Raw genomic sequence first — 27,898 nt, forward strand, 5'->3', positions numbered from 1 at the left:
AGCTAGAGGAACCCCTGCTGAGACAGTTTGGTATCCATATGGAAAAGCAAAGACACACGTACACACACACACACACACACACACACACACACACACACACACGTCACTTCTCACAACATATTCACACATGAACTCAAAATGGGTCATAGATTTTTCTGGATCAGCTCAGTCTTGGCCTCTGACAGCGAGTCCCACTGTGCTTGAGACAGTAGATAGGAGATGGAGGGCGGGAGGCCAGGCAGCTTTGCATCTGTACACAATTGTTGGGGGACCTATGGAGTGAACTGTGACCTCAGAGGCAGCAAGATGGCCGTTTGGCTCCCAGAGATTTAGATCAGACACAGGACTGTTGTGAGTCCACAGCAGTGGGAATGGATCTAACTTATCTTGGGCTGATATCCAAGATCCAGGCACACTCCTCAGCCAGGTTCTGAGTGCAGAACCTCTCCCACTATTAGCCTGCTTTTGTCTATTGGGTTTCCTGAGAAACTGCAGGACACAGTATCTGGGGTTACTTTGGCCTTGAAGTTATAACTCAAGGTGGTTGCAGTCTGGGCAAGATGAATCCAGATTTTAACGTAGAACTGTAAGATTTAAGTTTGTAGATGAGAACCTAGAAAACCTTTGTGGGCTTGGGTCAGGGAAAGAAGTTTTAGAGAGCCAGGTGGCGGCGGCGGCGGCGGCGGCGGCGGCGGCGGCGGCGCACGCCTTTAATCCCAGCACTCGGGAGGCAGAGGCAGGTGGATCTCTGTGAGTTTGAGGCCAGCGTGGGCTACCAAGTGAGTTCCAGGAAAGGTGCAAAGCTACACAGGGAAACCCTGTCTCGAAAAACAAAAAAAAAGAAGTTTTAGATAAAATAGCCCAACACATATCCTAAAAGAATAAAATTGACAAACTGAACTTTATCGAAATGAAGACCTATTCTTCACAGACATCAAGAGAAGATAATAGAAGGTGAAAGACCCCAGACCCCTGGGATACTTTCGTCTGCGAGAGGGCTCCCCCAGAAACCAAGATTCCAAACCAGCAGACGCAACACGCATGAGGAATGTATTCAGCACTGGCACAAGTGGGCTCTCTGTCCTGGTCAGTCAGAGAGCCCTGAGCAATGGTTACAAGCATTTTTAAAGGCAGAAACTACAAAATTAGCATAAGATACCAGGTGCCCCGGGTTTGGCCCAATTTAAAAATCATCATATATTTCAGCAATCATTTTGTTACGCTGGAAATTTTGTAACATTCGTTGTAAACTGGTTGGCTCAGGGGATGTCTGGGGGAGCGGTTACTCTGGAGGGGAGTTTACATAGTTACAGGCTTGTGATTGGCTGACATTTGACCTAGTTGTGGACTCACCAGATGGTCCTTATCTTGGGTCCCCTTTGAGGAATTTTTAAACAGAGACTTATTATTATTTTAATCTATAATTGCAGACCTTGTCCCAAGGCCGACGGCTGGGCTCTGAAACTTTTTACTTATTTTTAGGGAGAGGATGGGTCAGTGTCTAACGCAAGCAAGTTTACAGAAGCAAAGTCAGCAATTTGCAATTGTAAAATGTATCTCTAGTTTTTTTTTCCTCAAAGGTAGAGGTTGGGAATTGGTGCTTGTCAATCAGGTGTGACGAGAGCCTCGTACCCTCAATATATAAAGAGATCTTGAAGTTTTAACATGAAAATATCTGAACTGAACATCTGGACAAAGGGTCTGAACAGATAGCTCACCTGGGAAGAAATACGGATGGCAGATAAGTATGGGCTAAGTATCTGTGAGTAAGTCCAATATAATTGGGAAATAATATAATCGGGGAAATGCAAACTGAAGCCATGGTGCCCCCCTCCATAAGACAGTCTAGCTATTGCAACCCTAGGTTTACCCAAAAGTAAAGGACACAAAAGCTCAGGGATATTTGATTTGCAACAGCCCCAAACTGGAAACAATTAAATGTCTTTCTTCTTCATCATCATCATCATCATCATCATTTTGCAGTAACTAGGGATTGAACTCACATTCACAATTGTGTGAATTCACAGAGCCTCACAAATGCCAGCGAAGTGCCTTAACCTGAACTACATGCCTGAGTTCAAATATCTTTCAGTTAGGAACGGACAAAACATACTGTAGTATATCCACACCGTGAAGTACTACTTAGCATGAAAAGGGAATGAACTATGGGATGCTCACGACAGCATGGATGTATCCCAGAAGAAATAAGTTGAGGGAGAGAAGCTAGAATATGAAATTTTAGAAACTGTGCGACTTCCTGATGTCCTTCACCGGGTGGGACCGCTGCTTTGGGCCTTTAGCATCTCCTACTCTGAACCCAGCGCCTAACATCTTGGCCTGCTGGCTGCGCCGTGCGCCTCTAGGGGCAGAAGACCCCGGTAACTTTGGGCAGGTGGTGAGCAGCAGACCCCAGCAAGATCCAAGGGCGAAATGGAGTGATTTTATGTTATCACCACTACAGAGAAAGCAGCTAAGCAGTTATAACGCAAGAGCAGGGGCTAGAATATTCGAAAAGAAATGTTGGGACGACCGAGCACAGGCAGGAAATCCCAACAGCAGCACTGAGGTCGCGGGTGGGGGATGGGGGGGGGGGGATGGGGGTGAGCTTTGCTCCTCCCCGACCCCAGGCAGCGCAACCCCGGGCGGGTGGAGTCCTTGCGGGCCTCGGAAGCCTCTGCCCGAGGAGCTAACCATTTATGTCACACTGTGACAATTATTCTGCATAAAATTATCATTAAAAACCCTAATTTTTCAGCTTCCAACTCCGCCAGTGGCCTTTTAGCATTCTTCAGCGCCGCGTCTGCAGGCCGTGATCAGAGGCTCATTACCGCGGCGTGGCGCCCCGCGCGCTCGCAATCAAGCGCTAATTAACCCGCCCGGGGCCGCGCCGGAGGGGCGGGGTCGAGGACGGTCCAGCGGCCGGTGGGGCGGGGTTCATGGCCTGGGGCTGTGAGTCGGGATCATTGGCCTGGGAATTAGGTTCCGAATCCCAAGCCTGGAGACCAGGGTCAGGTTCTCTGATGTGGGGAGCAGGCTTAGGGTCCTCGGCTTGGAGCCTAGGGGGAGACTTAGGTACTAAAGTCACAATCCTAGTTTTGGGTACTAGGACCCATAGATCTTGTCCTGGGGACCAGATTCGGAAAATCTCCAGCATGTGGGGTCTAGGGATAGAGTGGTACCCAGTCTGGGAAGTGGGTTCAGGGTCCCTAACCTAGTCAGGGGCCTGGGAAAGAAGCAAGTATGAACCCGGGCCCAGGAATACGTGACCAAAGGCCAGACTTGGGTCTAGGCCTGAGACCTCCCAAATCTGGGTCCTGAGACCTGTCAGCGGGGCAGGGATCGGCTTACCCCAGAGAGGCGGGTGTGCGGCACAGGTGCAGGGGTGCCAGGCCCTCGGCGCTGAGCAGATCTGGGTTTGCCCCATGCTGCAGCAGCAGCCGGGTGCAGGCGGTATGGCCCCCGAGGCAGGCCTCGTGTAGGGCACCACGACCTCCGGGCCTGGCATCCGGATCAGCACTGTGACTGAGAAGGTGTCGCACGCAGAACACGTGGCCGTGGGCCGCAGCGATGCACAGCGGTGTGGTGAGCTCCCGCTTGTACTCCAGGGTCCAGAGGCCTGGGAGGGGAAGGGAGGGGACGAGATGTAAGGCTGAGGTAGATGGACGGACCGGTGGGGCGGGAGCGCACTTTGCTAAGGTTGAGGGGTGAAACTACCTAGAGGTTAAGTACCCAGATGGACGTGTGCGTGAGTCACTTGACAGCAGAGTTAGAGATGCACACCCCAGACAGAGAGCAGAGAGACACACAGAGTGAAAGACAGGATCCACGGAGGAAGACGAGAGACTGGGGAAGGCTACGATTGAGATTACTGCGAGATAAGGGGATTTCCCAGATGTGGGGTGACTGGAAATCCGGTAAAATTTAGAGTTAAAGGCTGGTCCAGAAGGAAGGATGAGATGAGATAGGATGTATGTATGTATGTATGTATGTATGTATGTATGTATGTATGTAATCCCAGTGCAGAAGGCACCTCTTCTAGGCTCTGGATTGGGGGTAGCTTGAGAGAAGAGTGGGCTGTGGAATTTTCCAGAATCTAACCTTCTGCCGCCTACCCCTTCATCATTAAAAGGAAACAAAATAGAAAACAAACCCCATCACCAAGGTTTGCTGAAAAAAAGACTTCTTCTGAAAAACAAAAAGTTGAGTGTTCATAGAAGTGGTTGCTATAGAAGGTTGCTTTCACAGGGCTGTCAAAGTCCACATGATTCTGGTGTGCGTGCGTGTGTGTGTGTGTGTGCGTGTGCGTGTGCGTGTGTGTGTGTGTGTGCGTGTGTGTGTGTGTGTGTGTGTGTGTGTGTAGGGCTGTTCCTTCTCTATGGATGAACGAGCAAGCACACACTGTGTGTTTGGCTTCTCTGAACACTTCTCGGCTCTCATAAAGCCAGGGCAAGGTTGTTAGTGGCCAGGAGCACCTGCAGGATTGGGAGGTGTCCCCTGGGAATACCATCAAGGGACAGACACTCACATGGCAGGACGGCTTTCTGTAATGATGGAAGAATCGATAAGGTGCCTGTAATGAGCTGTACAGGAGACCCTTTCTGAGGCCACCGCCTTCCTGGGACACATGCTGGGCTGTTTTGAGAGCCCACACTCGTTAATTATCTACCTGCATGTGGCAGAGAATCCCAGCCTGCTGCTTGTCCCCAAGGCCCAGCCTTGAGCTTGCTGTTTGCTCAGTATGGAAAGTGGGGAGGGACTGTTGTCACTGGTGTGGCAGTAGTCAGAGACCCAGGGATTGTGTGTGTGTGTGTGTGTGTGTGTGTGTGTGTGTGTGTGTGTGTGCGCGCGCGCGCGCGCGCGCATGCCTGGGGTTGGGCTCACTTTTCTAGGGAAAACAGTCTGATTCCAGGGATGGGGTGGGTCTTCCTTGAGGAGAGCGATCCCCTGTCTTCCTCAGGGACCACACCTTGAACTCCTGCTTTGGTGTGTTCCCAAAAATACAGAGTCTGCTCACTTTTCCAGAGCCTTCGAAGTTCCTAGCCTACTCTGCTGCCTTCCCCAATCCCCACAGTTCTGTATGCCCACGCTGATGAGCCAAGACTCCCCAGGTTCTGGGCTGTACTGATAAGATTCCTTCACACTAACAAGAAAACTTAAACTTCTGGGCCCAAGAGATGATGAGGTTGGTACAGGACTTGAGTTTGATCTCCAGAACCTACATACAAAATCTTGGTATGGTGGTCCATGCTTGCAACCCCAGTGCTAGGGAGATGGAGCCCAGAAGACATTTGGGCACATTGATCTGACAGCCTAGCCCAGTTGACAAGCCTCAGGTCAATGAGAGACTCTGTCTCAAGAGTCAGTGTTCCCAGGGCCTGTTTCTGCTCTGGGGAGTCAGGTGACTGCGCAAACAACCAGGGAAGCTAAATATCCCCGAGCCCCTTCTTTCCTGGTCCTCACTGAGTTGGGGCTGACTAACTGGACTGGCATTTCCAGGGTACTCCGATGTCAGCACAATCTAGTGTCCTTCCCTGCAGATGTGTGTTATAGAAAGGTGTGGAATATAGGGTTCAAAAGACTATAGGGGAAAAAGGAACTAAATTTTAGACTTTGGCAACATGAAAAAGATGGGGTTGGGGAGGGTGGCTTGCATGTGATTTGAAAAATAAACATAGCTTAGCATTTAAGCAGCTGACATTCTTGGTCTGAGGCAGGTGAAGGAGGGAAGCCCAGAAAGATCCCACTAGGGAGGTGGTGCAGTCCAGATGGATTGACAGCACCCAGCCAGCAGGCCCCATGCTTGTTACAAACTGCATAGCTCTTGGGCAGTGTTTGGGGTTCAGTTCTCCCTCTCATGAGAGGTATAAACAGAAATGTGCTGGTAAAGAATTACCTTTCCACATGCTTAGCCTGCTGGAGCTCCCAGGTTAGGACTTGGGATACTGGCTACAGATCCTCAAATTCCCATGGTCTGCCAGAGCTGTGGTGGATTGCAACACAGCAGCGCATGGCAGGTGGGTGCCCAGTGCAGCCTGAGTCCATCTGGATGGCTCAGCACGTAGCAGTCACACCCGAGTAGCCCAAGTGTGCCTTGACACACAGCACAAGGATCTATGCATTTACTTCCCTTCCTTTCTTGTTTTCAGGCTTCTCTAGGTTCCAAGAGGAGGGTCTGCTGGGAGCCCAGTGTTCTTCCCTCGGTTGAAGCTGTGTGGGTTTTAGGATGTCACTTTCACTGACAAGTTCCAGTGCTGTTCAGTGACTCATAGAAGGACCTCCCTCAGAGCTTTGTGTCAGAGGTCTGTCTGGTCTGCTGTGGCTCCCTCAGCTGCCAAGATCAACAGCTAAACCAAGGCTTTGCTTTCAAGGCAAGAGACACATCCAGCGTCACTGGATGGGTGCTTCTCACCCGTTATTTTCCTTCTCATAGCCCGTCACCCACCAGACCAGGTTTGTTTACAGAGCTCCCTTGGTTACGTGCTCCTGACAGGCAGTCTGTGGACTCCACCTTCACACAGGATGTACACATCTTCAGAGTGTTAGTCAAAGCCTAAAGAAGCACAACTGAGCTTTAGAGGAAGTAGGGTACCTGAAAGCCCAAAAGTGGCCAAGGATGTCACCTGCCATTCCATCTCTCCATTTCTGATCTCAAACACCACGTTGGTGTCCTGGAAGAACTGGTCCATGAGGGATCGAATACGGTCCAGGTCTCCTGCGACCAATGCAGCATGGAACTCAAGCTTGGGAGTCCCAGCTCTGCCTTGAGGCTCTCTGTTCATCTTCTGGAAGATCTGCAGTTTTCTTCCAGCTGAGTTTGGTTGTCTCTCCATTGCAGAACAACTGATTTCAGGGTGGGTTCTTTAGCAGAGGAAGAAGGCCTTACGGAGAGTGGGCTATTTCCATTGTCATTACTCAATTGTCCTCCGGTTGGAGCCCCATGGCAGTGTATTTATAACTCCTGTGGGTTCTGATGTGATAATGGTTACTTGATATGACTGGGGTCATGTGACCACCGAGATGTCACCGGGTTCTCTCCCTTCCTGTGATTGTATAGATGTTAACCCCAAAGGAAAAAAACAATGCTTCTGCTTATCTTGGCGCTGCTCCGAACATGCTGAGTCAAAGACAGACACTGGCTACATGTATTTATCCTGATGGACAGATGCAACATTTCTCTTATTCACTGTTTGGTCAGGTGACCCCAGCCTTACACAACATTGATGATACTTGTTTGTGCAGGTTAAGTGACTAGTTTGTAAATATGACCTCAGTGGCCCAAACACTTAGCAGATAAATAATACTCTCTCAGATTAAGAAAATATCATATTTAGAAATGGTAAGTAAGGGTCTTAAGAGGAAAGACATAGGGGGCCCTGCATGCATGGGTACTGCTACTTAAGGACTGTAGCATCCACTGGGGGTAACAGGCTTGGAGAGAAGAAGGCAGGGCCAGGATTCTCACTGATGTGGTCAAGCTGTGATCGGAGCCCATTACATTGGTGTGGCAGAACCTGCTCTCTGTCCAGTAGTCTATACTGCCCAGATCCCAGGGCTGACAGTGGGATCTGCTCAGAACTCCAGTGGAACTGCTGGAAGCTGCTTTGCAAAGAGGGTCCTGTGCTGGAACTTGCTTTGGTGCTGAAGGAAGGGTGTGATTGTTCCTTGAGTCGCTTGAGGGAGACCGAAGCCCAAAGCTGTCAGCTGTTTGCAAGCAGTGTGCACAGCGCTCAGGTCCTAGCAGTGGTTTCTGCACAGACACATGCTTGAGAGTTTCAAGGTGCTTCAGGATGGCTCCATCAGTAAAGTGCCTTCTGTGCAAGCAAAAGACTTGAGTTCAATACCCAGAACCCATGTAAAAAAGAAGTCGGGTGCAGTGATGTAAGCTTGTATTCCCAGGACTGGGGAAGCATAGATGGGTGGATCCTTGGGACTCCCTGGCCAGCCAGCTTAGCCTAATTAATTAGTGATATTTCCAGAGCACCTCGAGATCTGTCTCCACTAAAGGTAGACGGCTTCTGAGGACAACAGACCATTAAGTCTGTGTTTCAAGACAGCCAGGCTCTACCTCAAGCTGACAGCAAAACTTTGTAGTGTAGTCCACATGGCGCTGGTTCTGTGCTCCAGAAAGTTGCAAGAGTGAAGGGGGTCATGGAAACTTGTACCAACATTCCAGAAAGCAGCCAAGGTCACGTGATGTGTGGCAAAGTTAGATTCTCTGCAAGGAGGTCATGGTAAGCCATTGTCCAATGCTGTGACAGTTTCACTGGAGACCTCAGGACATCGGCAATGCTGGGATCATTGGATGTCCACCCAGGAGAATTCCAAGCACAGGGTAGAGCTGGCCCAGGGGAATCAATGTGTGCTGCAGACTGCAGAGCTGGAGGGCGGGACTGGAGCTCAGACAGCAGATATGGAGCCACGGGACTTGGTGTTCGTCCTGTCTTATAGGACTTGGTGTCTGGTTCTGCTATGGTCTAGTCTTTCATCACTGTGCCTCCCCGCTCCCTTTTGGGCTAGTGATGTTTACTCTGTGCTGTTGGATATTGGAAGTATGTGGCTTGCTTTTATATTTTACAGAAGCTCATAATTAAGAACTTGTCTTGAGGGCCAGCGAGATGGCTCAGCAGATAAACACCTGTTCCACAAGCCTGTCAACCTAAGTCCGATCCCTGGAACCCACATAAAGGTGAAGGAGAGAACCAACTCCACAGAGCTGTCCTCTGACCTCCATATACTCCCTCACACACAAACACAACCATAAGAAATAAATAAGAAAGGAAAATAGGAGAAAAGGAGTTTGCCTTGAATCTCAGATGAGACTTTGAGTTCTCTCTCTCTCTCTCTCTCTCTCTCTCTCTCTCTCTCTCTTTCTCTCTCTCTCTGTGTGTGTGTGTGCATACTTGTAGATTGCACTTGCATGTGGAGGCCTGAAATTAATGGTAGCTCTCCATTTTATTTATTGAGGCTGTGTCTCTAACTGAATTCCGAGCTTGCTAGGTAGCCAGCTTGCCCAGGCTATCCCCACCTCCCATCTCTCTTCAGTACCAAAGTTTCATGCAGCCCTCATGCCTGCCTGGCTTTTCCATGAGCATCTGGGGATCTGACCTAGTGTCCTTGCACTTGTGTGGCAAGTGCTTTATCCACTGAGCCAGCTGCTGGCCCTGGACATTTGAACAGTATTTGGACCATTAAAGACTGTGGAGACGTTTGGAAACGCACTCAGTGCATGTTGCATCATGAGATGAAAATGGAGCTGTAGGTAGAATATGATGATTTAAAATGACATATTTGGGTGTAGAGCCGATGAAGGATGGAGCTGTGATAGTTAATTTTCTTTGTTAACTTGACTAAATTTAGAACCACCACAGATACAGACCTCTGGGTGTGCCTACAGGGCGTTTCCCAAAGGGTTTAACTGAGGTGGAAAGACCCCCCTTCAGTGCGGGCAGCACCGTCTCGTCGGCTGGAGTCCTGGACTGAGTGGAAAGGAGGAAGGGAGCTGAGCGTCCGTGTTCATCTCTCTCTTTGCTTCCTTGTTGCGGACAAGATACCAGCAGCTGCCAGCCCCATGCTCCTGCCGCCACAGCTGGAGTGATTTTTACCATCATACCTTCCCTGCGAGGTAGACCGGGCCTTCAAAATTTGAACCCAAATAGACCCTTCCTTTGCTAGGTTGCTTTTCATGAATTTTTTGTCACAGTGACAAGAAAGACAATATACCTCTCTCCGCTCTTGGTACTGACCCGAGTCACAGGCACAGGTGAGCGTGCACAGGCTGACCCAAAGGCTGGATCCTGCCTGTGATGCTTGGACTCAGCTGTTCCACCAAGTAGGGCCTCAGGATGTACTAGATACAGGGTATGGCTGTCTGTCCACCAGGGATGCCTCCACTCAGGTAGATAAAGGATGCTGGCTGTGCAGAGCTCCAGAGGGTTCACTGGTGAGAGCTAGTGTGGCTGGAGGGGCCTGGCCGCAAGCTACAGCCCCCTTGCTCATTCCAGCAGCAACCTTAAGTGTTTCCATTTCCGAATGCAGGCACTGCACCATCTTATTCTCCTGAAATGGATGGTCATCAGATCCACTTCTAGAGCGCTCCAGCGCAGCTGCAATATGGGGCAACTTGAGTTTGCCCCTCATGTTAAACTGGAGGATGTTTTCCAAGCCATTGTAATCTGTCATTCGATGTTTTTAAGAGAGCTGGAGGGGATCTTGGATGAAATGGGCTGTGCTCTAGGCTAAATTTAGCTTCCTGTGTTTTTGCCAGTTCACTCAATATCTGAGCTGGAATTCAGTAGCTAGGGTGTAGAACTTTAAAAATAACTGCTGGCAGGCAGTGCCGCCTTTGCAAGTGGGACATGAAGATGACCTCACACACCGGGCAGAGAGCTGGCTTTTTTTTTTTCTTCCCCAGAACAAGAATAGAAGCATTGTTGACTATTACATTAAATAAATAAACCAACCGTTTCTTTCTTCTAGTCATTCACCAAGCATTACGTTTTGGGGGGTATATTGTAAGGTTTCAGAGGTTCAGAGATGAAAACTCCATGTGCAAGGATCACACAGAAAAACAACTGTCTGGGATACCCTAACAAGAGTCGTTTAGTCTTCCCCAGCGGTGGGCAGTCCCGCGGGCGGGAGCGACTCCTTTCTGACTCTGCTCTGGATTGGGCTCCTTACCTGCTTTGTCTCTAAGTGACACTACCCATGTACACCTGCCAAATGTTCCCACACGCTCTTTGCCCGCCCCCTCTCTTTCCTCTCTCCATCCCCCTCTTCTTCCTCCCATCCTCACCCCTTTCAACTCAAAGTCAACGTACAGCCCTAAGAATGGACACAGGCTTTACTTTCTTCTCCAAGTCTACATGGAAACCAAACTTGTTTTAAATGTGAATTTGTGGATAAGTTGCTGAAAAACTGTCTAAACCCGAGGACCTACGGTCAAATAGAAGGACCAGAGTCTTTAGTTTTACTTTTCAAGTGCAGAACAAACTGAGATTCCTTAGACTAGAGAACACCACACTAGGCCTGTCTGGAAAAGCCTCCACGGCATTAGGAAAGCTGGTCTGGGGATATTTCAAAACCAGGTGTCACTTGTAGATCAGTGGGAGTCTATCAAGGTGAGCAGGACAAAGTGTGGTTTGGGATGTGATTGTTTGTTACTATATGGTGGGGTGACGTAAGAGGTGTGTGTGCTTCACCCGGAGATGGGTGGTATCCTGAAGACTTCAGAGAAGATGAAAAACCGTGGTTCTTTGGAAAAGAAAATCTGAATGAGTGATTCACAGTGGAGCAGGGCCATGCACGATGCCTCAGAGCAGGGCCTAATACTTTGGTTCCCCTAATACTCGGGATCCCCCAAGGAGCTAGAAAAGCCAGGGAGGACAAAGCCCCAGCCTGAAGACTCTCTTGTGCTGTGCTGGGCTGCGGCCTGGGCATTGGGGCCACTGGGAACTATCTGTGGTCAGGTTGAGACTGTGCTCCAGAAGGGAGCTAGGGACTCTGTAAAATGCTGCCTTAAGGTCTGCCCTGCATGTCCACTGATGGGTGATTTGTATGAATATGAATATACATGGGGAAACAGAGAGCCTCAGAGATGCACTCAGGGTCCAAATGACCCAAGCAGACCAGAGCATTGGGCGGGGTCAGTGTTACAAACCAGTGGGGAAACTCCAGGCATGTCGGAAGGATCCTGTTTCTTGTGAATCGAGGGTATCAGACTGCTACTCATGGCTTTGAATCCTCCTGTTTAAGGCTCTAGAGACTTCTTTTTCTTGTTGTCCAGCTCAGAGGCAGTTGGTGCCAAGGGCATACCAAGGGATATTTGCACCCAAATTTAGGTGACACAAATGTAGCAAGTTATTTGGAGTTATTTTAAACCATCAAAGCATGCCTGTACAGAAGGGTGACTTGTGTCAGTGAAGGGTCAGTTCAAGTTCACTTGGGTTTTCAGAACCCTGAGTCCTTCTTGGAGTCCCCAAGCAACTGTGCTTTGCTGCCTGGGGTCTCCTTTGATCTCTGTTTTGAAGGTTGCATGCATCTGGTTCTGCCTCCACATTGGCTCACAGTTGGTCTGATTTTTCTTGGATAGTGTCTTGTTGCTCAGTTAGATTACTAATTTACCATTTATCAACATTAGCAGTTACATTGAAGATGAGAGTGAATTTTCACACCTCACACAGCCTTAGCAGACCTTTCTCTCCAGTTCCTCTTCCTGTCTTGGGTATCGCCATTAAAATCTCTCTTTTCTTGCATTGAGGTTCCACAGATGTTCTGACCAAAGAGCTGGTCTTACCTGCAAATTCTTCTGAAGGCTGTACTCTCCTGGAAAGAGGATTGCTAATGAATTTAATCTGCCCCAAGTTGGCAGCTATAATTATTTTGTTTCTTCAGACGAACTAACAAATGGTGCCATTTTGACGGTTTGTACGGTAAATGGTGCAGGGCACTAAACAAATGGATGGCTGGGCATGAATGAATGGAGGAGAAGGAAGGGAGAAATCAAGGCAGGAGAGGATGCCCAGCTTCTGTCTGAGTGCGGAATGAGGAGTCGCTTCTCCACCCTTGAGCCAGGTGGTAACTGGATTTGAACATCATATTGCAGAGAATATTATTTGGAAATTTAAATAATAGGCATGAAACTTTGTCCATAGGAGGACACAAATTCATCTTTCCTAACTATCTTGTCATGGAGACAGCTAATGAGAGATTTTTTTTTTTTTGCCTCTGGATCCAGTGAGATGAAGGTGAATTCTACCCTGTGATGACAATGGGTTGTACACATGGTGGAGTCTGAGAGGTGATTCTTATCTTCATGGGGTGCCAGGATCTTGACTTCCTGTATCGGAACTGACAAAAGGCCATCTTTTTCTCCCAAACAGCATTTAAATATTCATACTCTTGGGACTTCGTGGGATAGTCCAGCCAGGTCTGGGTGTTAGGCTGATGGCTTGATGACAGGGCTGGCTATTTTCTCTTCACCAGCAATTTTCTATGCGACCCAGCCAAGAGGAAGAGCTTCCAAAGCAGGACATTGCTGCCGTTTTCCCATACTCTCCAGGTAGAACCAGTGCTTGGCTTTCTTCCCGGGCCATTGGAACGTATCTGGTTTCCTGCTGGGGCCATGTGTCCACGGAAGTGAAAAGTTGAAGGGGCAAGGAGTCGCAGTCACATGGACGCTTTGGAGACTTTGCATAGGCCCTTGAACGTGCTCACTCGCATCGCTGGCCCAGGCAGTGTAGTCCTTTCTGTAAATGGCCAGCGTGGTAGTTTGAATGAGAAAGGTCCCCCATAGGCTCAGGTGTTTAAACATTGGTTCCCAGTTGGTGGTGATGTTTGGCGAGGTTCTGGAATCTTCAGGTCATGGAGTCTTACTGGAGGAAGTATGTCACTGGGAGTAGGTTTGGAGAGTTCATAGCCTCACCCCACTTCAGGTGTGCCTTCTCTACATTTTGTGTGTAGTCGAGAGGTTATCTCTCAGCTTCTTGCTCCCGCGGCCTGTTGCCACACCCTCTGCATCATTATGGCATGTGACCCTCTCATTATATATAGCTCAAGTAAAGTTCCTTCTGGTCATGGCATCTTATCACAGCAACAGAAAAGTGTCTAATACTGCCACCTTCTAGATTCCATAGGACCCCAGGCTGATGGTGTCTCTTCCAACAGCCCCACAGGTGCAGGCTGGGTCACTGGCTTCTCTCAATCCCTTTCTCATCATAGTCTCTCTGGCAGTTTCTGAAGGCCACCTTCCTCCATCCCACACTCTGCATTTACTTTAATCATTATTGTTTTAAACGGGAAGCCTGGCAGGTGCGCAAAGCTCCATTTTCGACTTCTGAGACACAGCTACCTACATTAGTTACACAGACATTAATATGAGGAATGTTAAAGTGTCTTAACCTTTTCTCTGAATGACAATGTGAATACGGCACACCTCATTTAACAAAACATTAAAACATTTACTTCCTCAGATCAAGTGTATCTATTAATAATGACTTAAATTATCTGTACCAATTTCACATTATTAAGAAATCTCATTTCCATTGTGCAGAGGAACACAATATGGGCGCCAGGGTGGGGGGGGGGGGCAAACCACCCCTGTAACTTATTTTCCCTGATGTGCTACACAGCCCAGCACAGGCAATATAAAGCAGCAAGGTCTAGCCCCATCACTGACGTGATCTCAGATAAAGGTCAAGCTCCATTTGTGCAGATAGCCCACAAGTGCTTTTTGGGACCCAGGATGCAAAGGTGCCCTTGAACGTGAGATGCCACTGTGGCTGAACGGAAGGCAGAGCCACCAAATACTCCTCGTGCACGACCCCATGGCAAAAGCTCTGGCAGGACATTTATAGACTGTAGGGCTAATGCTAGGGAGCCTGTTACAGAGCATTCTATGCCCAAGGAGGCGATGTTCTCTTTGCAACTGTCCTGGGGATATAATGACACGGTAAAATTGCAGCTTCTGCCTCTTGAGACAAATTGCATGCTCGGCCTGATTGTTTGCTATGAATCTCACACGGGGAGCAGGATGCTTCCCTCTTGAGGTTGGTTTAGTCTGATTGTTGTGCTGAGCGAGCGCTGTGACCCTGTTTGAAAGCAGAAGTTGATGGGGTCTCTTCCCATTCTTTTACAAAGGGCCAAGCAAAGCCAGTTTCCTCTGATGGATGGAAAATTCTCTGGACTTCTTTCTCCAAAGTTCTCTTTTGTCACATTTATTGATTTACTTAGTGTGTGTGTATATATGTGCGTGCATGAACGTATGATTGCCTCTGAGTTCATGTGCCAGCAAGCAGAGCACCTGAGCAAGCTCTATGGGGCATGTGTGGAGGTCAAGAGGAAAGGTTTCAGAGTCTGTTCTTCCTTTTCACCATGTGGGTCCCAGGGTCAGAACTCAGGTTGTCACGTCTGGAGGTAAGCACCTTTATCACAGAGCCATCTTGCTGGCCCTGGACTTATTTCTTATTGGAAAAAAATGGCGTTAAACCTCCAACAGGAAAAATTACACAAACTAAATGAATATTAAACAAACACGATATCCAAATTTACTAATTTAAAGTGTAAGTTGGGTGGCTGGAGAGATGGCTAAGAAAGTACAGTGCTAACAAGCATGAGGACATGCGTTCAGATCCTGGTGCCCACAAAAGTGACTGGCACGGTGGGCATGACCAACCACCTGTCCTCTCAGGGCTCTGGGCAGAGATAGGGGATTCCCCAGCTCTGGGGTCAATTAAGAGGGTCTGCCTCAACATATAAGAGGACAAGACATCAAGGAAGACAACCCACACCAACTTCTGCCCTGTGCATACCCTCACGTGCACTCATGCCTGCACATACACACGCTCCCATAACCCACACCAACTTCTGCTCTCCACATGCCCTACTGTGCACTCACACCTGCACGTACACATGCTCCCACACACATTTGAACATACACATGCACACCAGACACATGCATACCAGACACATGCACACCAGACACATATACACGTGCAGAAAATGTAAGTTAGGGCTGGGGATGTAGCTCAGTTGATAGGGTGCTTGAATAGCATGTATCAAACTTGGGGTTCAAGCCCCAGCACCGCCTAAGACTGGATATGATGGAGCATGCCTGTAATCCCGGCACTTAGGAGGTGGAAGAAAGAGGACCAGAAGTTCAAGGTCATATTTCAAGTTCTAGCTCAGCTACATAGCAAATTGGAGGTCAGCCTGAGCTAAATGAGACCCTACCTCAAAAAATATGTCAGTTACATTTTCTGGCTAAATCATGAAAGGGTTTCTTACAAAACTGGATTTTGGATGTCCGTTGATGCTGATGGAGGGTTCATTTCTACTGAACTGGAGACATACATGTATGGAGTTAATGTATGCAAAGCTTTCTTCAGTTACTAGAAGCAAATGGATGGTGTGGGAGCTCCTGCCTTGAAGGATTTGAGTCTAGTGGGAGGTGGACAAGGCAGCCATTAGCAGTGACTGGAACTGTGTCATCAGAGGCCTAAGCATTTGTGCTGTGGTTACCTAGGGTAAGGTAAGGTGTCAGAGTAGCTGGACAGCAGGTACCTTCCGAAGGTGGCATATGCCCAGAGCAGTGGGAAGCTGGTGTGTTTCTCTCTGGGGTGTGTGCTTCCTCCCTGATTGCTGCAAGGGAGCAAACCCTGTTATTCTTCACTGAGAAGGAGGCACGGTGCTATGATGCCCAGGGTGGTGTTCTGGAGTCTAGATGGAAGGGATATAGGTAGAAAAGAGACCAGTCTGGCAGAGGGCCTGAGGGTGGGAGCTGAGGGTCGTCACAGGCTGAAACTGCCACTTGTAAGAAAGGCTTGGCCCTCCAGTTGCCAGTGCCCTCAGGATTGAACACAGCTGTAGACGGTCACCAGGCTCACTACTTTCCAGTGTAGCCAAGGGTAATGAAGGCTTCAGGTACCAGTGGGAAGATCTGACGTTTTCACCTGAAAACCGTGACAAGCCACATGGGCTCCACAGCTGCAGGGACAGACCTGAGTCACCGCTTCCACCAAGCATGCGTCGTTCTAGGTTGATCCTAGCCAGTATCCCATGAGTCCAGCCCTCCCCAGTGGATACTGTGAACCCCAGGGCTTCCTGGAAGGAGGAATTGGCATGCTGCCAGTATCCAGAGAGCCCAAAGGTCTCAGAGGCTGAGAGGGTTTCAGGACGGACCCCCTTGCTGAGGTGTAGTTTAGTTTTCCAACCACCTGAGGTGAAGGACCAGGGCTTTCTTTTTCTTTTCTTTTCTTTTCTTTTCTTTCTTTCTTTCTTTTTTTTTTTTTTTGGAGGTTTCCCAATTTGTTATAGACTTGATTCTTTTTCCAGATCCATTGAAAAGTAATTACTGGAGAAAACAAAATGAAAATAGACTTGGAAGTCCATGAATCCTACCTATGAAACTGTGTTATTGTATCAAATCGCTACAAACATTTCTAAAGGCTAGCAGTCAATGTCAGTGTCAAACATTTCCCCCAGACGCTAGCCTCCCAGCAGACTAAGGGTCGCACTGGAGTGTGGAACAGGCTTTAGAGTCATATCTGACAGGTGAAAGGAGACTGGGACGGGATGGCTGGGGCAGGCAGGTCCTCCAGTGTTTGCCCTAAAACTTAAACCATGTGCTGTTGGGTAGATGATGCCACACTTTCTCTGTGAAGCACCAGACAGTAAATGTTTTAGGTTTTATGGGCTTCATGGTCTCTATGGCAACTACTCAGCTCTGTCTTTGGGATATATAAATAGCTGGAGATTATTTGGAAAAAAAAAAAAAGGAGGTGTCAATGTGCCAATAAAACTTTATTCATAAAACTTGTTGGCTGATTTTTGCTGTAGGGACTGTCTTAGTTTCTTTTGCTGTTGGTTTGATGAAATACTCGGCGAAAAACAACTGAAGAGAGAAAAGTCTTATTCTGGGTCATCGACCAAGAGTGAAGTTCATCATGGTGGGGCAGTAAAGGTGGCAGGAGCCTGAAGCAACCATCGCATCACATCCACAATCAGGAAGTGGAGGGTGATGACTGCGTCAGCTCCCTTTCGCCACTTGTACAGCCAAGGGGATGGTGCCCCCCACAGTGGGCATGCCCATAGGTGCATCTCTCCGGTGATTCTAGTCTGTCAAGTTGACAGAGAACACCAGCTGTCACAGAAACCTTTGCTGGCTTGTGGAAAGGAGCACATACCAACTCATCTCCAAATCGACATGCTCTGTCTTACAGGGTAAATGTGACTCTCCCATTGTAACCAAATGCCCAGCATCCAGGCAGACCCTGCTCCCCATCTCTACCTCGGGTATACAGAACATGGATCTGTAAATTCATATCAAACTCATCCTGGAAAATGTGGGGATCAAAGTTATTCCTTCAATCATTTTTAAAAAATATTATTACATTTATTCATTTATTTTACATTCCGATGGCAGTTTTCCCTCCCTCCTCTCCTCCCATTACCTCCCCTCTCCTCTCCTCTGTGCTCCTCTCCACCCAATCTACTCCTCCTCTTTTTCTGTTCAGAAAGGGGCAGGCCTTCCACGGGTGTCAACAAAGCATGGCATTTGATCTTTCTTGTTTCTTGCCCCATTCTGCCCTTTTCTTGGACCCAGCTGTGCATGTCAGCTTTTTACACTATGTGACAGTCCACCGTCATTTTATTTTCATTCACTTTCCTTTCTGTTCTTCAGGTTGGGAACTTTGTGCTGATATGTTTTCAGGTTTCCCGTGTCTCCCCCATGCCCCTCCATCTCCTCTTTGATCTGCTGTTAAGTCCTTTGTAGATGAGAACAAGATCAGCCCCAGCATCAAGGAAGGGGACATGCTTGGGCACATGGCACTGTTCTAAGGACTTTATCAGTAAAGGCGGGAGAGATGGGGAAGCACAGGGGGTGTGTGTCTTGGCACCAATCTCTCTACCTCCACCCTTCCTATGTCTGTTAAGGACTTGTAAGTTTTCTTTCCAAACTGTATGCTCCCAGTCCTCTGCCTAATGGCTGCTCATTGTCTTTTCAGACAAGTGTTGGGAGTTCATTTGGGTCCCACTTCCCTGGACAACGTCTCAGACCCTGTGTGCGCCTCACCCACTGCTGCGTTCATCACAGCCTCTGGACAGTTGCTCATCCGTCCAAGGCCAACCTGAATATCCCATCATCCACCTGGTCTGAAAATATTGACCACTGTGGAGAAGAAGGTCAAAGTCAGCTCGCCCTCCATATCCAGGTTCTGATGTTGGTGTCAAAAGGCAGGGATGCATGGTTCTAGGAAGGTCGACCTACAGAGAGCGTGCCTGCCATGGCATACTGCCTTTGCCATGTTTCAGAGGCAGAGCACCATTTCAGGAGCTGGAGTCCTCTCGGGCAGGCAGAAAACCTCTCTCCTAATTCCTCCCTTCCCTTTTGTTCTTCCCAAACCAAGCTCTCCAGCATGCCTGGCAGTGATGCTAATGGAGAGATGCCATCAGCATACATTACCGTTTTATTAGTCTGTTTCTCCATTTTGATTCTGAAAATATCCTGATTTAGTCTAATTGCAATTTCACCGTGTTCCACAGGCAGGGACAGTAGGGATGGTTCGTCCTGGGGGTGGTGGTGGTGGTGGCTGAGACGTGACCTGGTAGGATTTTTCTTCCTACTCATATGTCTTTTAAGCTGGACCATTAGCTCTAAGGCATGCATTTCATCTCTTCACAGTGTGACTCAACCTGCTTCTGGGACAAGTAAGCACCTAGGGTGTGTGTCTTGCAGAAAGCAAAGAAACTCTCTAATTCTAGGTATTTTTGTGTTATCTAATGCGGGAGCGGCTGCTGTGGCCATCTTATTCCTAAATAATTTAACTATATTCAAAGATAATCTGATGTTATTGTAGGAAAGTGTATTTCTAATAAATTCCACTTGATCTGGGTGAATCAATTCAGGCGGTACATAATTGAGTCTGTTAGCAAGGACTTTAGCAAGAATTTTGCAATCAGCGTTAATTAAGAAGATGGGACAATAATTTGTGCATAATTCCGGATCTTTTCCTGGCTTGTGAATCAAAGTAATAAGAGCAATGCTCAGGCTGGTGGTGGGATAGTGTCATTAGGTTCTGATTTATAAGTACTTAGAAAGGTTTAATTTCATTTTGCTGCGAGCAGGGTCTCCCAGCCCCCACATGCTCTGACCGGGTGAGCAGTAGAGTTGGTGGGGAGCATGTCTGTTTCCTTTCCCTGCCATGGATCCCCTCCTGCTTCTAGTGTCTGCTCTTATTCTGTAGAGGAGCATCTCATGTATTTGCCCCTCCCTCCCTCCCTCCCTCCCTCCCTCCCTCCCTCCCTCCCTCCTGCCCTTCTGTTTTTCCATCTTTTGCTGAAATGTTCAGAACTAGGGTTGTGTGACTGCACATGCATGCATGGGTGCTGGTGGGTTATGTCCCTGGGGCACCAGTTCAGTTAGTTGTAACATCTTCCATGGGAAAGTGCCTTTATGAACCTTCTTGTACAGAGCCTTTAGGTGGGCAGGGAGCATGAGCACCCTGGCTGCAGGCAGGAGGACCTTTGCTCCATTCTTTTTTAAAAACTAATTAATTTCTTAAAATTTATTTTGCATCCCGGCCCCAGCTTCACCTCCACCCCTCTTCCCATTCCCTCCTCCACTTTCCTCTGCCTCCCCTCCCCAACCCACCCCTCCTCTACCTCTGTTCAGGAAGGGCCAGGCCTCCCATGGGTGCCAACAAAGCATGGCCTATCAAGTTGAGGTGAGGCTAAGCTCCTCCCCTCGTAATAAGGCTGGGCAAGACAACCCAGCATTAGGAACAGGTTCCCAAAAGCCAGCCAAAGCATTAGAACAGGCCCTGTTCCCACTGCCAAGAGTCCCAAAAGCAAGAAGAGCAGCTAGGCTGGTCCCATGCAGGCTCTCTAGCCATCTGTGAGCTCCCATGAGCAGGCCAGTTGCTTCTGTGGGTTCTCTTGTGATGATCCTGACCTCCTTCCCCCAACCGGCTCATACAACCCTTCCTCTCTCTCTTCAACAGGATTCCCTGGGCTTGGCTCAGAGCTTGGCTGTGGGTCTCTGCATCTGTTTCCATTGGATATTGGAGGAAAGCTCCCTGGCGACAATTGGGGTAGTTATCAATCTGATCACAGGAGACAGCCAGTTCAAGCTACCTATTGACTGTTGCTGGGAGTCTTAGCTGGAGTCATCCTTGTAGATTTGAGGGAGTTTCCCTTGCGTCAAGATTCCACCTGACCCAGAAATGCCCTCCCACCCACATCAAGTCATCTCTTTTATTACTCTCCCCCTCCATCCACCCCTCAACCCCATCTCCCATATTCCCATCCCCCCTGCCCCCAGTCTACCTAGGAGAGCTCTCCTATTTCCCCTTCCCAAGGAAATCCATGTGGGCCCCTTTGGGCCTTCCTTATTACCTAGCCTCTCTGGGGCTGTGGATTGTAGACTGGTCATCTTTTCTTTACAGCTAACACCCACTTATGAGTGAATACATGTGTTTGTCTTTCTGGGTCTGGGTTACCTCACTCAGGATGGTTCTTTCTAGTCCCATCCATTTGCCTGCAAATTTCCTGATGTTTTAAACACATGCTCCTCTCCACTCATACCTGGTTGGTGTTTACAGAGTGAGCACAGTGAGCCTTGGTGTCCTGCCAAGTGCAGCCCCGGGGTGAACTCTGAGTATCATGAGGTAACCAGGGGAGCATTGGATACACAGTGGCTGGGAGACCTCAGCTGGGTTGCTTAACACCTCTGAGCCTCATCCGAGCCATTTTCTTCCTCAAAGTGGGAAGGTAACACCTCTCGAGAGCAGCAGGTCAGTGTGGCATCACATCACTGATTCCTGTCTCTCTGGGGTGGTTTGAAAGAAAATGGCCTCCAAGGGGAGTGGCACTATTAGGAGGTGTGGCCTTGTTGGACTAGATGTGGTCTTTTTTTAAAAGTGATTTTTATTTATTCTTTTTTTTTTTTAAATTTATGTGCATCGGTGTTTTGCCTGCATATATGTCTGTGTAAAGGTGTCAGATCCCCTGGAACTGGAGTTACACACAGTTGTAAGCTTCCATGTGGGTGCTGGGAATTGAACTTGGTTGCTCCGGAAGAGCAGCCAGTGCTCTTAACTGTTGAGCCATCTCCCTAGATGTGGTCTTATTGGTGGAACTGTGTCACTGTGGAGGCAGGCTTTGAGGTCTCATAAATGCTCAAGCCACACCCAGAGAAATAGACCACTTCCTGTTGCCTGTGCAAGATGTAGAACTCACAGCTACCTCTCCAGCACCATGTCTGCCTGTATGCCGCCATGTCCCACCATGATGATAATTGACTAAACCTCTGAACAGTAAGGCACCCCAGTTAAATGTTCTCCTTTATGAGAGTTGCCATGGTCATGGTGTCTCTTTACAGCAATAGAAACCCTGACTGAGACACTCTGCTGCCTCCATGGGAGGCTGACGGCAGGTCTGGTCCACTCTGCTGAGGGACTTGCTCTCCTTTGCCTCATAGCCAGGCTTTGGCTCATTCTGTGCACATGATGTGCAACTTGGTTTCCTACCAGCCATTTAGACAATACCACTGCTTCCCAGTGACTCCAGAACTAGTCAGTGGAACTCTCTGCTAAAGGCAGGGCATGGTCTGCATAGATCTCTGTGGGAAGACCTACTCAGGGAGACAGGGTGGCTGGGAATGGGTGATGCTAATCTCCTTCACGGACACAACTCCTTCTCAGTTTGTGAAGAGTGTCAGAGTTGACACAAACTGATAGGAAAACTAAGCTTCAGAGGAATGGGCTGACATGTTCAAGGCTCCACTGACAGCAGCAAAGTGAGAGTCATGGTCACTTCATTGAGACCTTTGCCTTGCCCACTGTACCACTAGTCTGGCCCTGGCCCTCATGTTTATTTTGTGGCAGGAGCCACATGTGCTTTCTCAACTTAAATGTCCCATATGGTGCCCCTCTCCATATGGAAGGAAGTATGACATTGCGGCATGGATAAGGCTAAGTGTCATGGCGCCTTCAGTGTACAACCTTGGGTAAGAAGTCCCATTCACAACTGGTCCCCATTTTCACATGTGTGCATGTCTGTTGCATGTTCGTGTGTACTCATCCCACCTATAGATGCTACTGGGGAGACCTCTTAATAAAAGCCCAATTAGTTTTTCGTTAGCTTTCCCCTGGATACTTAAACACCATTGCCCTAAACACAACATCATACATCCATTCCTCCATTTCCATCAGGAATTCAAGTAGCATCTTGACTTGTATATGACGTACCCTCAGCAGAATCACAGAATACTGATACCCTTAATAATAGCAATTAGCAATCAGTTGTTTCTTAAGTATGTGATTATGGCAGTTACTAAATTGTACAGTTGATGCATTTGAGGGGCTAGGTGGGTCTTGCCACCCTCCTCTCAGCCACCCTTTCCCCGTCTCTGTACTCTAGTAGATATAGGAAAGGAGCCAGAACAAATGATACGCTTGTCATGAATAGTAGGAGGTCGGCTTTGGCTTGAAGTGGAGTGAAGTATTTCTCTGCAGAAGCTCACTGTTACAGGGTCTGCATCCATCCAGTGCAATGTCAGTAGGGGGGCTTGGCTAGGGCATGCCAGCACTGTACCCCATGACTGAGCTTCTCCCCAAGACTGAGACCCTGTTCAAGGCACTGGACACAAAGTGTGAGGCCTGGGAGTGGTATGTGAATTTGGAATATCTGGTGGCATACCAAAAAGTAGCCCAGGGAGACAGCTCAGTGAGTATCGTGCTTGCTACCCACTCTCAAGGATCTGAGTTCCGATCCCGAGCAGCCACACAAAAAGCCAGGCACAGTGGGTGGCACAGGTCTGGGCTCAACACCTGGAGGTGGAAACAGGATAATTCAGGCTTCTGTGAGCAACATTAATTAAACTCAATAGGATACACACACACACACACACACACACACACACACACACACACACACACACACACACACACTCTACAAGGACAACCTGATTGGGAAAAAGAATGGGATCAGCAGGAACATAAGGGAGTCAAGAGAAGTAGTAGGTGTGACTATGATCCAAATACATTATACACATGTATGCAGTATCATAATGAAACCCAGTCTTATATATAATAAATGTATGATTTTATATATAATATATAAAAAGCACATGACAAATAGTATAAAAGAAACCTATTCTCTTCTGTTTAGAATGATTTTGCCCATGACACATGGCTCTCGCTTTCCTCATGTGGTGGATATTCCCCACTCTGCCCCTCCCGTCTCCCCACTGCCTGTTCCCAGTCTTCCACATCCCCGAATTCTGTACAGTGTCTATGTGATCTTGAGTCTTTATGCCCTGTCCAGGCTGCAGTCACATATGCCACAGTGTCCCAAAGACCTGCCGTACCTGTCAATCCCAGTAAGTCTTGTGAGAACAAAGGCACACAACCCGTGACCTAAGGCAGTGGGTCCCAAAGGATAGCTAAAAGTTAGTAATCTCATGGGTCAAAGTTCATATAAGAAAAAAGCATGCCAGCTTCACCTCGGGATCACCGTGAGCCTTTGGGATGCCAGTGTCTCTGGGGGCAGTGCAGAAAGCAGGTCCAAGTTCAGCCCGTCCAGGAGCTCCTCTGTGAGGCTCAAGGAAGTACCAAGGAAAGCCCACTCTTGTGCCCTACAAAGTGCTCAGAAACACTGGCCAGACAGACACAGCACCACTGTGGGCTCACACAGTGTGTGGCGGTAGCTCACTTTCCCCTCGAGCTGAGGAGAAGTCTGGGCATCAAAGTCTATAACCAACAGACTTGTGGTGGGAGGATTGTGACTTCCCTGACATATTCTGCCTGTTTCCAGCATCATTGGTGACATGGGAAGAAGCGACAGTCTGAAGAGAGGATTCCATTGTACAAATCTTAGCCGTTCAGGACATGTTAGCAAGGGATGTGCGGAGATCAGTCTCGCTTTGGCCAGGGTCCCAGCGGCTGGCAGGGGGCATGCATGTCCAGAGGTCAAGGAGGAGGTGAGGCAGTTCATGATGCTCAGCCTCAGGGCAGGGTGGGTCAGGAGGGAAGTACATTACTTCCAATCCCATCGCCACCTGTGAAGACACGACCTCCTTTTTTCGGTTCTGGAGCCTGGCTCCTGGACAGATGTGCTGAGCTGAAGGTCAAGGCTGATGGGCCTGAAGACCTCAGATGAGAGGAATAAGAAATGCCTCTCTGAAATGAGCTTAAATACCACATGCCACAAGGAACGTTTGTCTAGGAAAGATACTTCAGTCACAGGCATGGGATGGATTCCTCAGAGGTTTCAACCTTGGACTTCCCTCCTCATCCATTCTGAGTTGTTCTCCAGCAGCAATGCCCAATGCATGCTCCTCATGCTGGTGCATTCATATACTTATGTGTGCATGAATGTGTAATGTCACATGTGCTCATGGATGCACATACATTGGGAGGTCTGACCAGGGGATCGATCAGGGACTCAGAACCAGCATCACCAGGACACATTAGACTGGCCAGAAAACAGTTGATGGTCAACTACAGGCCAGGATCAACTTTGCAGCATCTGTGACCAGGAGACCATGTCAGGTAACAATGACCAGAAGGATTCAAGGGGATAGGAGACATTGGCCATGCATCCACACAGACATGGAACACTACGAGAGGAAAACTGTAAGGCAACACAAAAGCCCATGTCTGGTGAGAAAAGAGAGGATAACGGAGGGCTGGGGAGATGGCTCAATTGGTAAAATGCTTGCCAGACAACCGTGAGGACCCATGCTCAGTTCCCAGACCCAGGGAGAGATGCTGGGTGTGGCAGTACGTGCTTGTAATCCCACAACTGGGTTGGCCAAGATGGGTGGATCCCTGGGCTCTCTGGCCTGCCAGCCTAATATAATAGTGGATTCCAGGCCAGTGATAGACCCTGTTTCAAAAACCAAGATGGATGGAGCCTGAGAAACAATACCTGAGGTTGGTCTCTGTGTTCCCCAGGCACATATACACATGCATGTCACTTCCCCAACACATGCATCCTGTTAATTACATATGTACCCCTGTCCACATGTGCACCTATGTGAGCACACACACACACACACACACACACACACACACACACACACACACACACACACACAGGAATGGCCTACCAGGCAGTGAAGAATTGTCAGCATATCCTCATTAAACTGACAATTTCAACACAAAATTTCAAAACCAACAATGCTTGTGCTCTTAGGGCCATGGCAAAACATGTTTCCTTACTTCCTTTTGAATTTTGGAAACACATCCCAAGAAAATTTCATATTTCTGTACCTGTCACACGGTTCCCAAGAACTTATCTAAAGATATGCCCTGTATAAGAATGAAATACTTTGGTTACAGCATTGTTTATAAGAACAGTAGTGTAAAGACATTCTTCTTCAGGTATTTGGTTTAAGGATTTTTGGTTAATTTGTACATGGGATGGATTTATTTATTTTTAATTATGCATGCATGTGCACAGTTAAAAAATTAAATTAATAAAATTGTGTGTGTATGTGCACATTTGTTTGTGAATGCAGTACCTGCAGAGGCCAGAACAGGGTGCCAGATTCCCCCGAGCTGGAGTTCTGGGCAGTGGTGAGCTGTCTGACTTGGATACTGGGAACTCCACTTGGGACCTCTGCAAGAGCAGTACATGCTCTTAACCACTGAGCCATCTCTTCTGCCCCTACTGTCAATCTTTTTGGATATGAAAAAGACCATCAAATGGCCTCTGTGATGTAGGAGCGGGTCTGTGAAAATTGCACCATAAGTGGATAGAGGAGGAGAAAGATGGATGTGAGCACAGCTTGCCCTGGGGCGGAGCAGAAGCTCAGCTCTTCTCTTGACTATTTTGTGTGATGTTGAACTTGATGCTGAGGTAACATACACAAGTCCTTAGCATGTGTGATAGGCAAGTTTGTAAGCATTGTTGAAGATGAAGTCACCTGTGTTAAATCCTAAGAACACTACAAAAAATGCAGCCAAAACTGGGGAGGAAGGGACTTTATGCCAGAACAAAGGCCACCAAGATCTTACACAGAAAGTGTTTCTGTAGGCGTCTGCCTGTCCAATGGCTGCCTGTCCAACCCAAACAGATGTGGCCCTGGAGACCTGTGTATTCTGCAGTTTTGGGGATGGAGCCCAGAGTCCTGGGCATGTCAGCCAAGCCATCTGTCACCCAGTGACGCCTGCAGCCTCACCCTTGTTACTGACCTTTGCAATAATATCTTACGTTGTTCTTGCTTGCTATGGGGGTTTGAATGGAAATGGCCCCCTAGGCTCAGGGAGTGGTGCTGTTAGGAGGTGTGGCCTTCTTGGAGTAGGTGTGGGGTTTTGGGGGGAAGAGTGTCATTAGGGAGGGTTTTGAGGTTTCAGATGCTCTAGCCAGGCCCAGTGTCACTTCCTCTTCCTGCTGCCTGAGGATCCAGATGTAAAACTCTCAGCTCCTTCTCCAGCACCATGTCTGCCTGCCATGCTTCCTGCCATGACAATAGTGGACTGAACCTCTGAACCGTAAGCCGGCCCCAATTAGATGTTTTCCTTTATAAGAGTTGCCCTGGCCATGGTGTCATTTCACAGCAGTAGACACCCTCACTAAATACTACCTTTTAACAGTTTCCCTTGACATTCATCCTTGAACACATGCACAAATTACTGCCCATTACAGTGTCTACCTGCCGATACACTTACTGTCCTGGAGAATCTCTCCATTTGTTATTTAGTTAACAAACAGCTATCTGAGAATCTCTCCATTTGTTATTCAGTTAACAGCTATCCGAGAAGTGGATATCAAGGATGTATCACCTGTCTGAACCCTTGCCTTCTCTCCCCAGGGCAGACCGTAGCATGCATTAGTAATTGGCCTGTGGCCTTGTGTGGTTGTTACCTAGGAGTGCTCCTGTGGGCAGCTGAGCTGAGGGCTCCTTCATCCAGTCGTCATTAGCCAGCTCTATCACGGCGTCCACGGGCTCCACCTCAGTGCAGATCAGTTCCTGCACAGTGTCATTGTCCCCAGCGGCCAGGGCACACTTTAATCTCCTCACTAAGTCTGAACTGAGGGGATAATCTGGCGGAGAGTCCCAGCTGGACATTGTGGTGTCCCTGTGCAAGAGCAAGGCTTCTTCTCTTCTTCTAAAGCATGTCCAAAGTCAGCCCTGTCCTCAGAGGAGCAGAAGAGGCTATAAATAGAACCAGGGCTGGGTTATGAGCAGCAGGGAGGGCCCAAGCTGCTGCCCCCTCCATTGCAGGGCCGAGGAGGTCTCTTCTCAGGGCCACTGTGCAGGCTGCTAGAGAGATGGGCATAGGCAATTCAGTGTGTTTAGAGAAATAGAAAAGCTCTTTAGAGAGAAACTCTGGAAGTGACATTGTTTGAGAAGGTTGGGTCAGTTATCTTTCTTATTGTGGTAACCAAATTCCCA

At 48.4% G+C, this 27,898-nt stretch overlaps 1 protein-coding gene across 2 annotated transcripts in view; it reads right to left on the minus strand.

Moving 5' to 3' along the window:
- Asb18 (ankyrin repeat and SOCS box containing 18) overlaps positions 1 to 27,653 on the minus strand; it is a 60,360-nt gene extending 32,707 nt beyond the window's left edge. The window contains exons 1-3 of one of the 2 annotated variants that reach the window (XM_036173298.1): positions 27,367 to 27,653; positions 6,590 to 6,712; positions 3,349 to 3,616 (exon numbers count right to left, since the gene is read on the minus strand). In XM_036173298.1, coding sequence (XP_036029191.1) covers positions 3,349 to 3,616; positions 6,590 to 6,712; positions 27,367 to 27,571 — 596 coding nt within the window. In that variant the 5' untranslated portion in view covers positions 27,572 to 27,653. The remainder of the gene's footprint in view (positions 1 to 3,348; positions 3,617 to 6,589; positions 6,713 to 27,366) is intronic. The other variant, XM_036173299.1, reaches the window with a different exon arrangement.
- Between the last annotated feature and the right edge of the window lie 245 nt (positions 27,654 to 27,898).

Source organism: Onychomys torridus, chromosome 23, assembly GCF_903995425.1.
Source record: "Onychomys torridus chromosome 23, mOncTor1.1, whole genome shotgun sequence".
Taxonomy (NCBI): domain Eukaryota; kingdom Metazoa; phylum Chordata; class Mammalia; order Rodentia; family Cricetidae; genus Onychomys; species Onychomys torridus.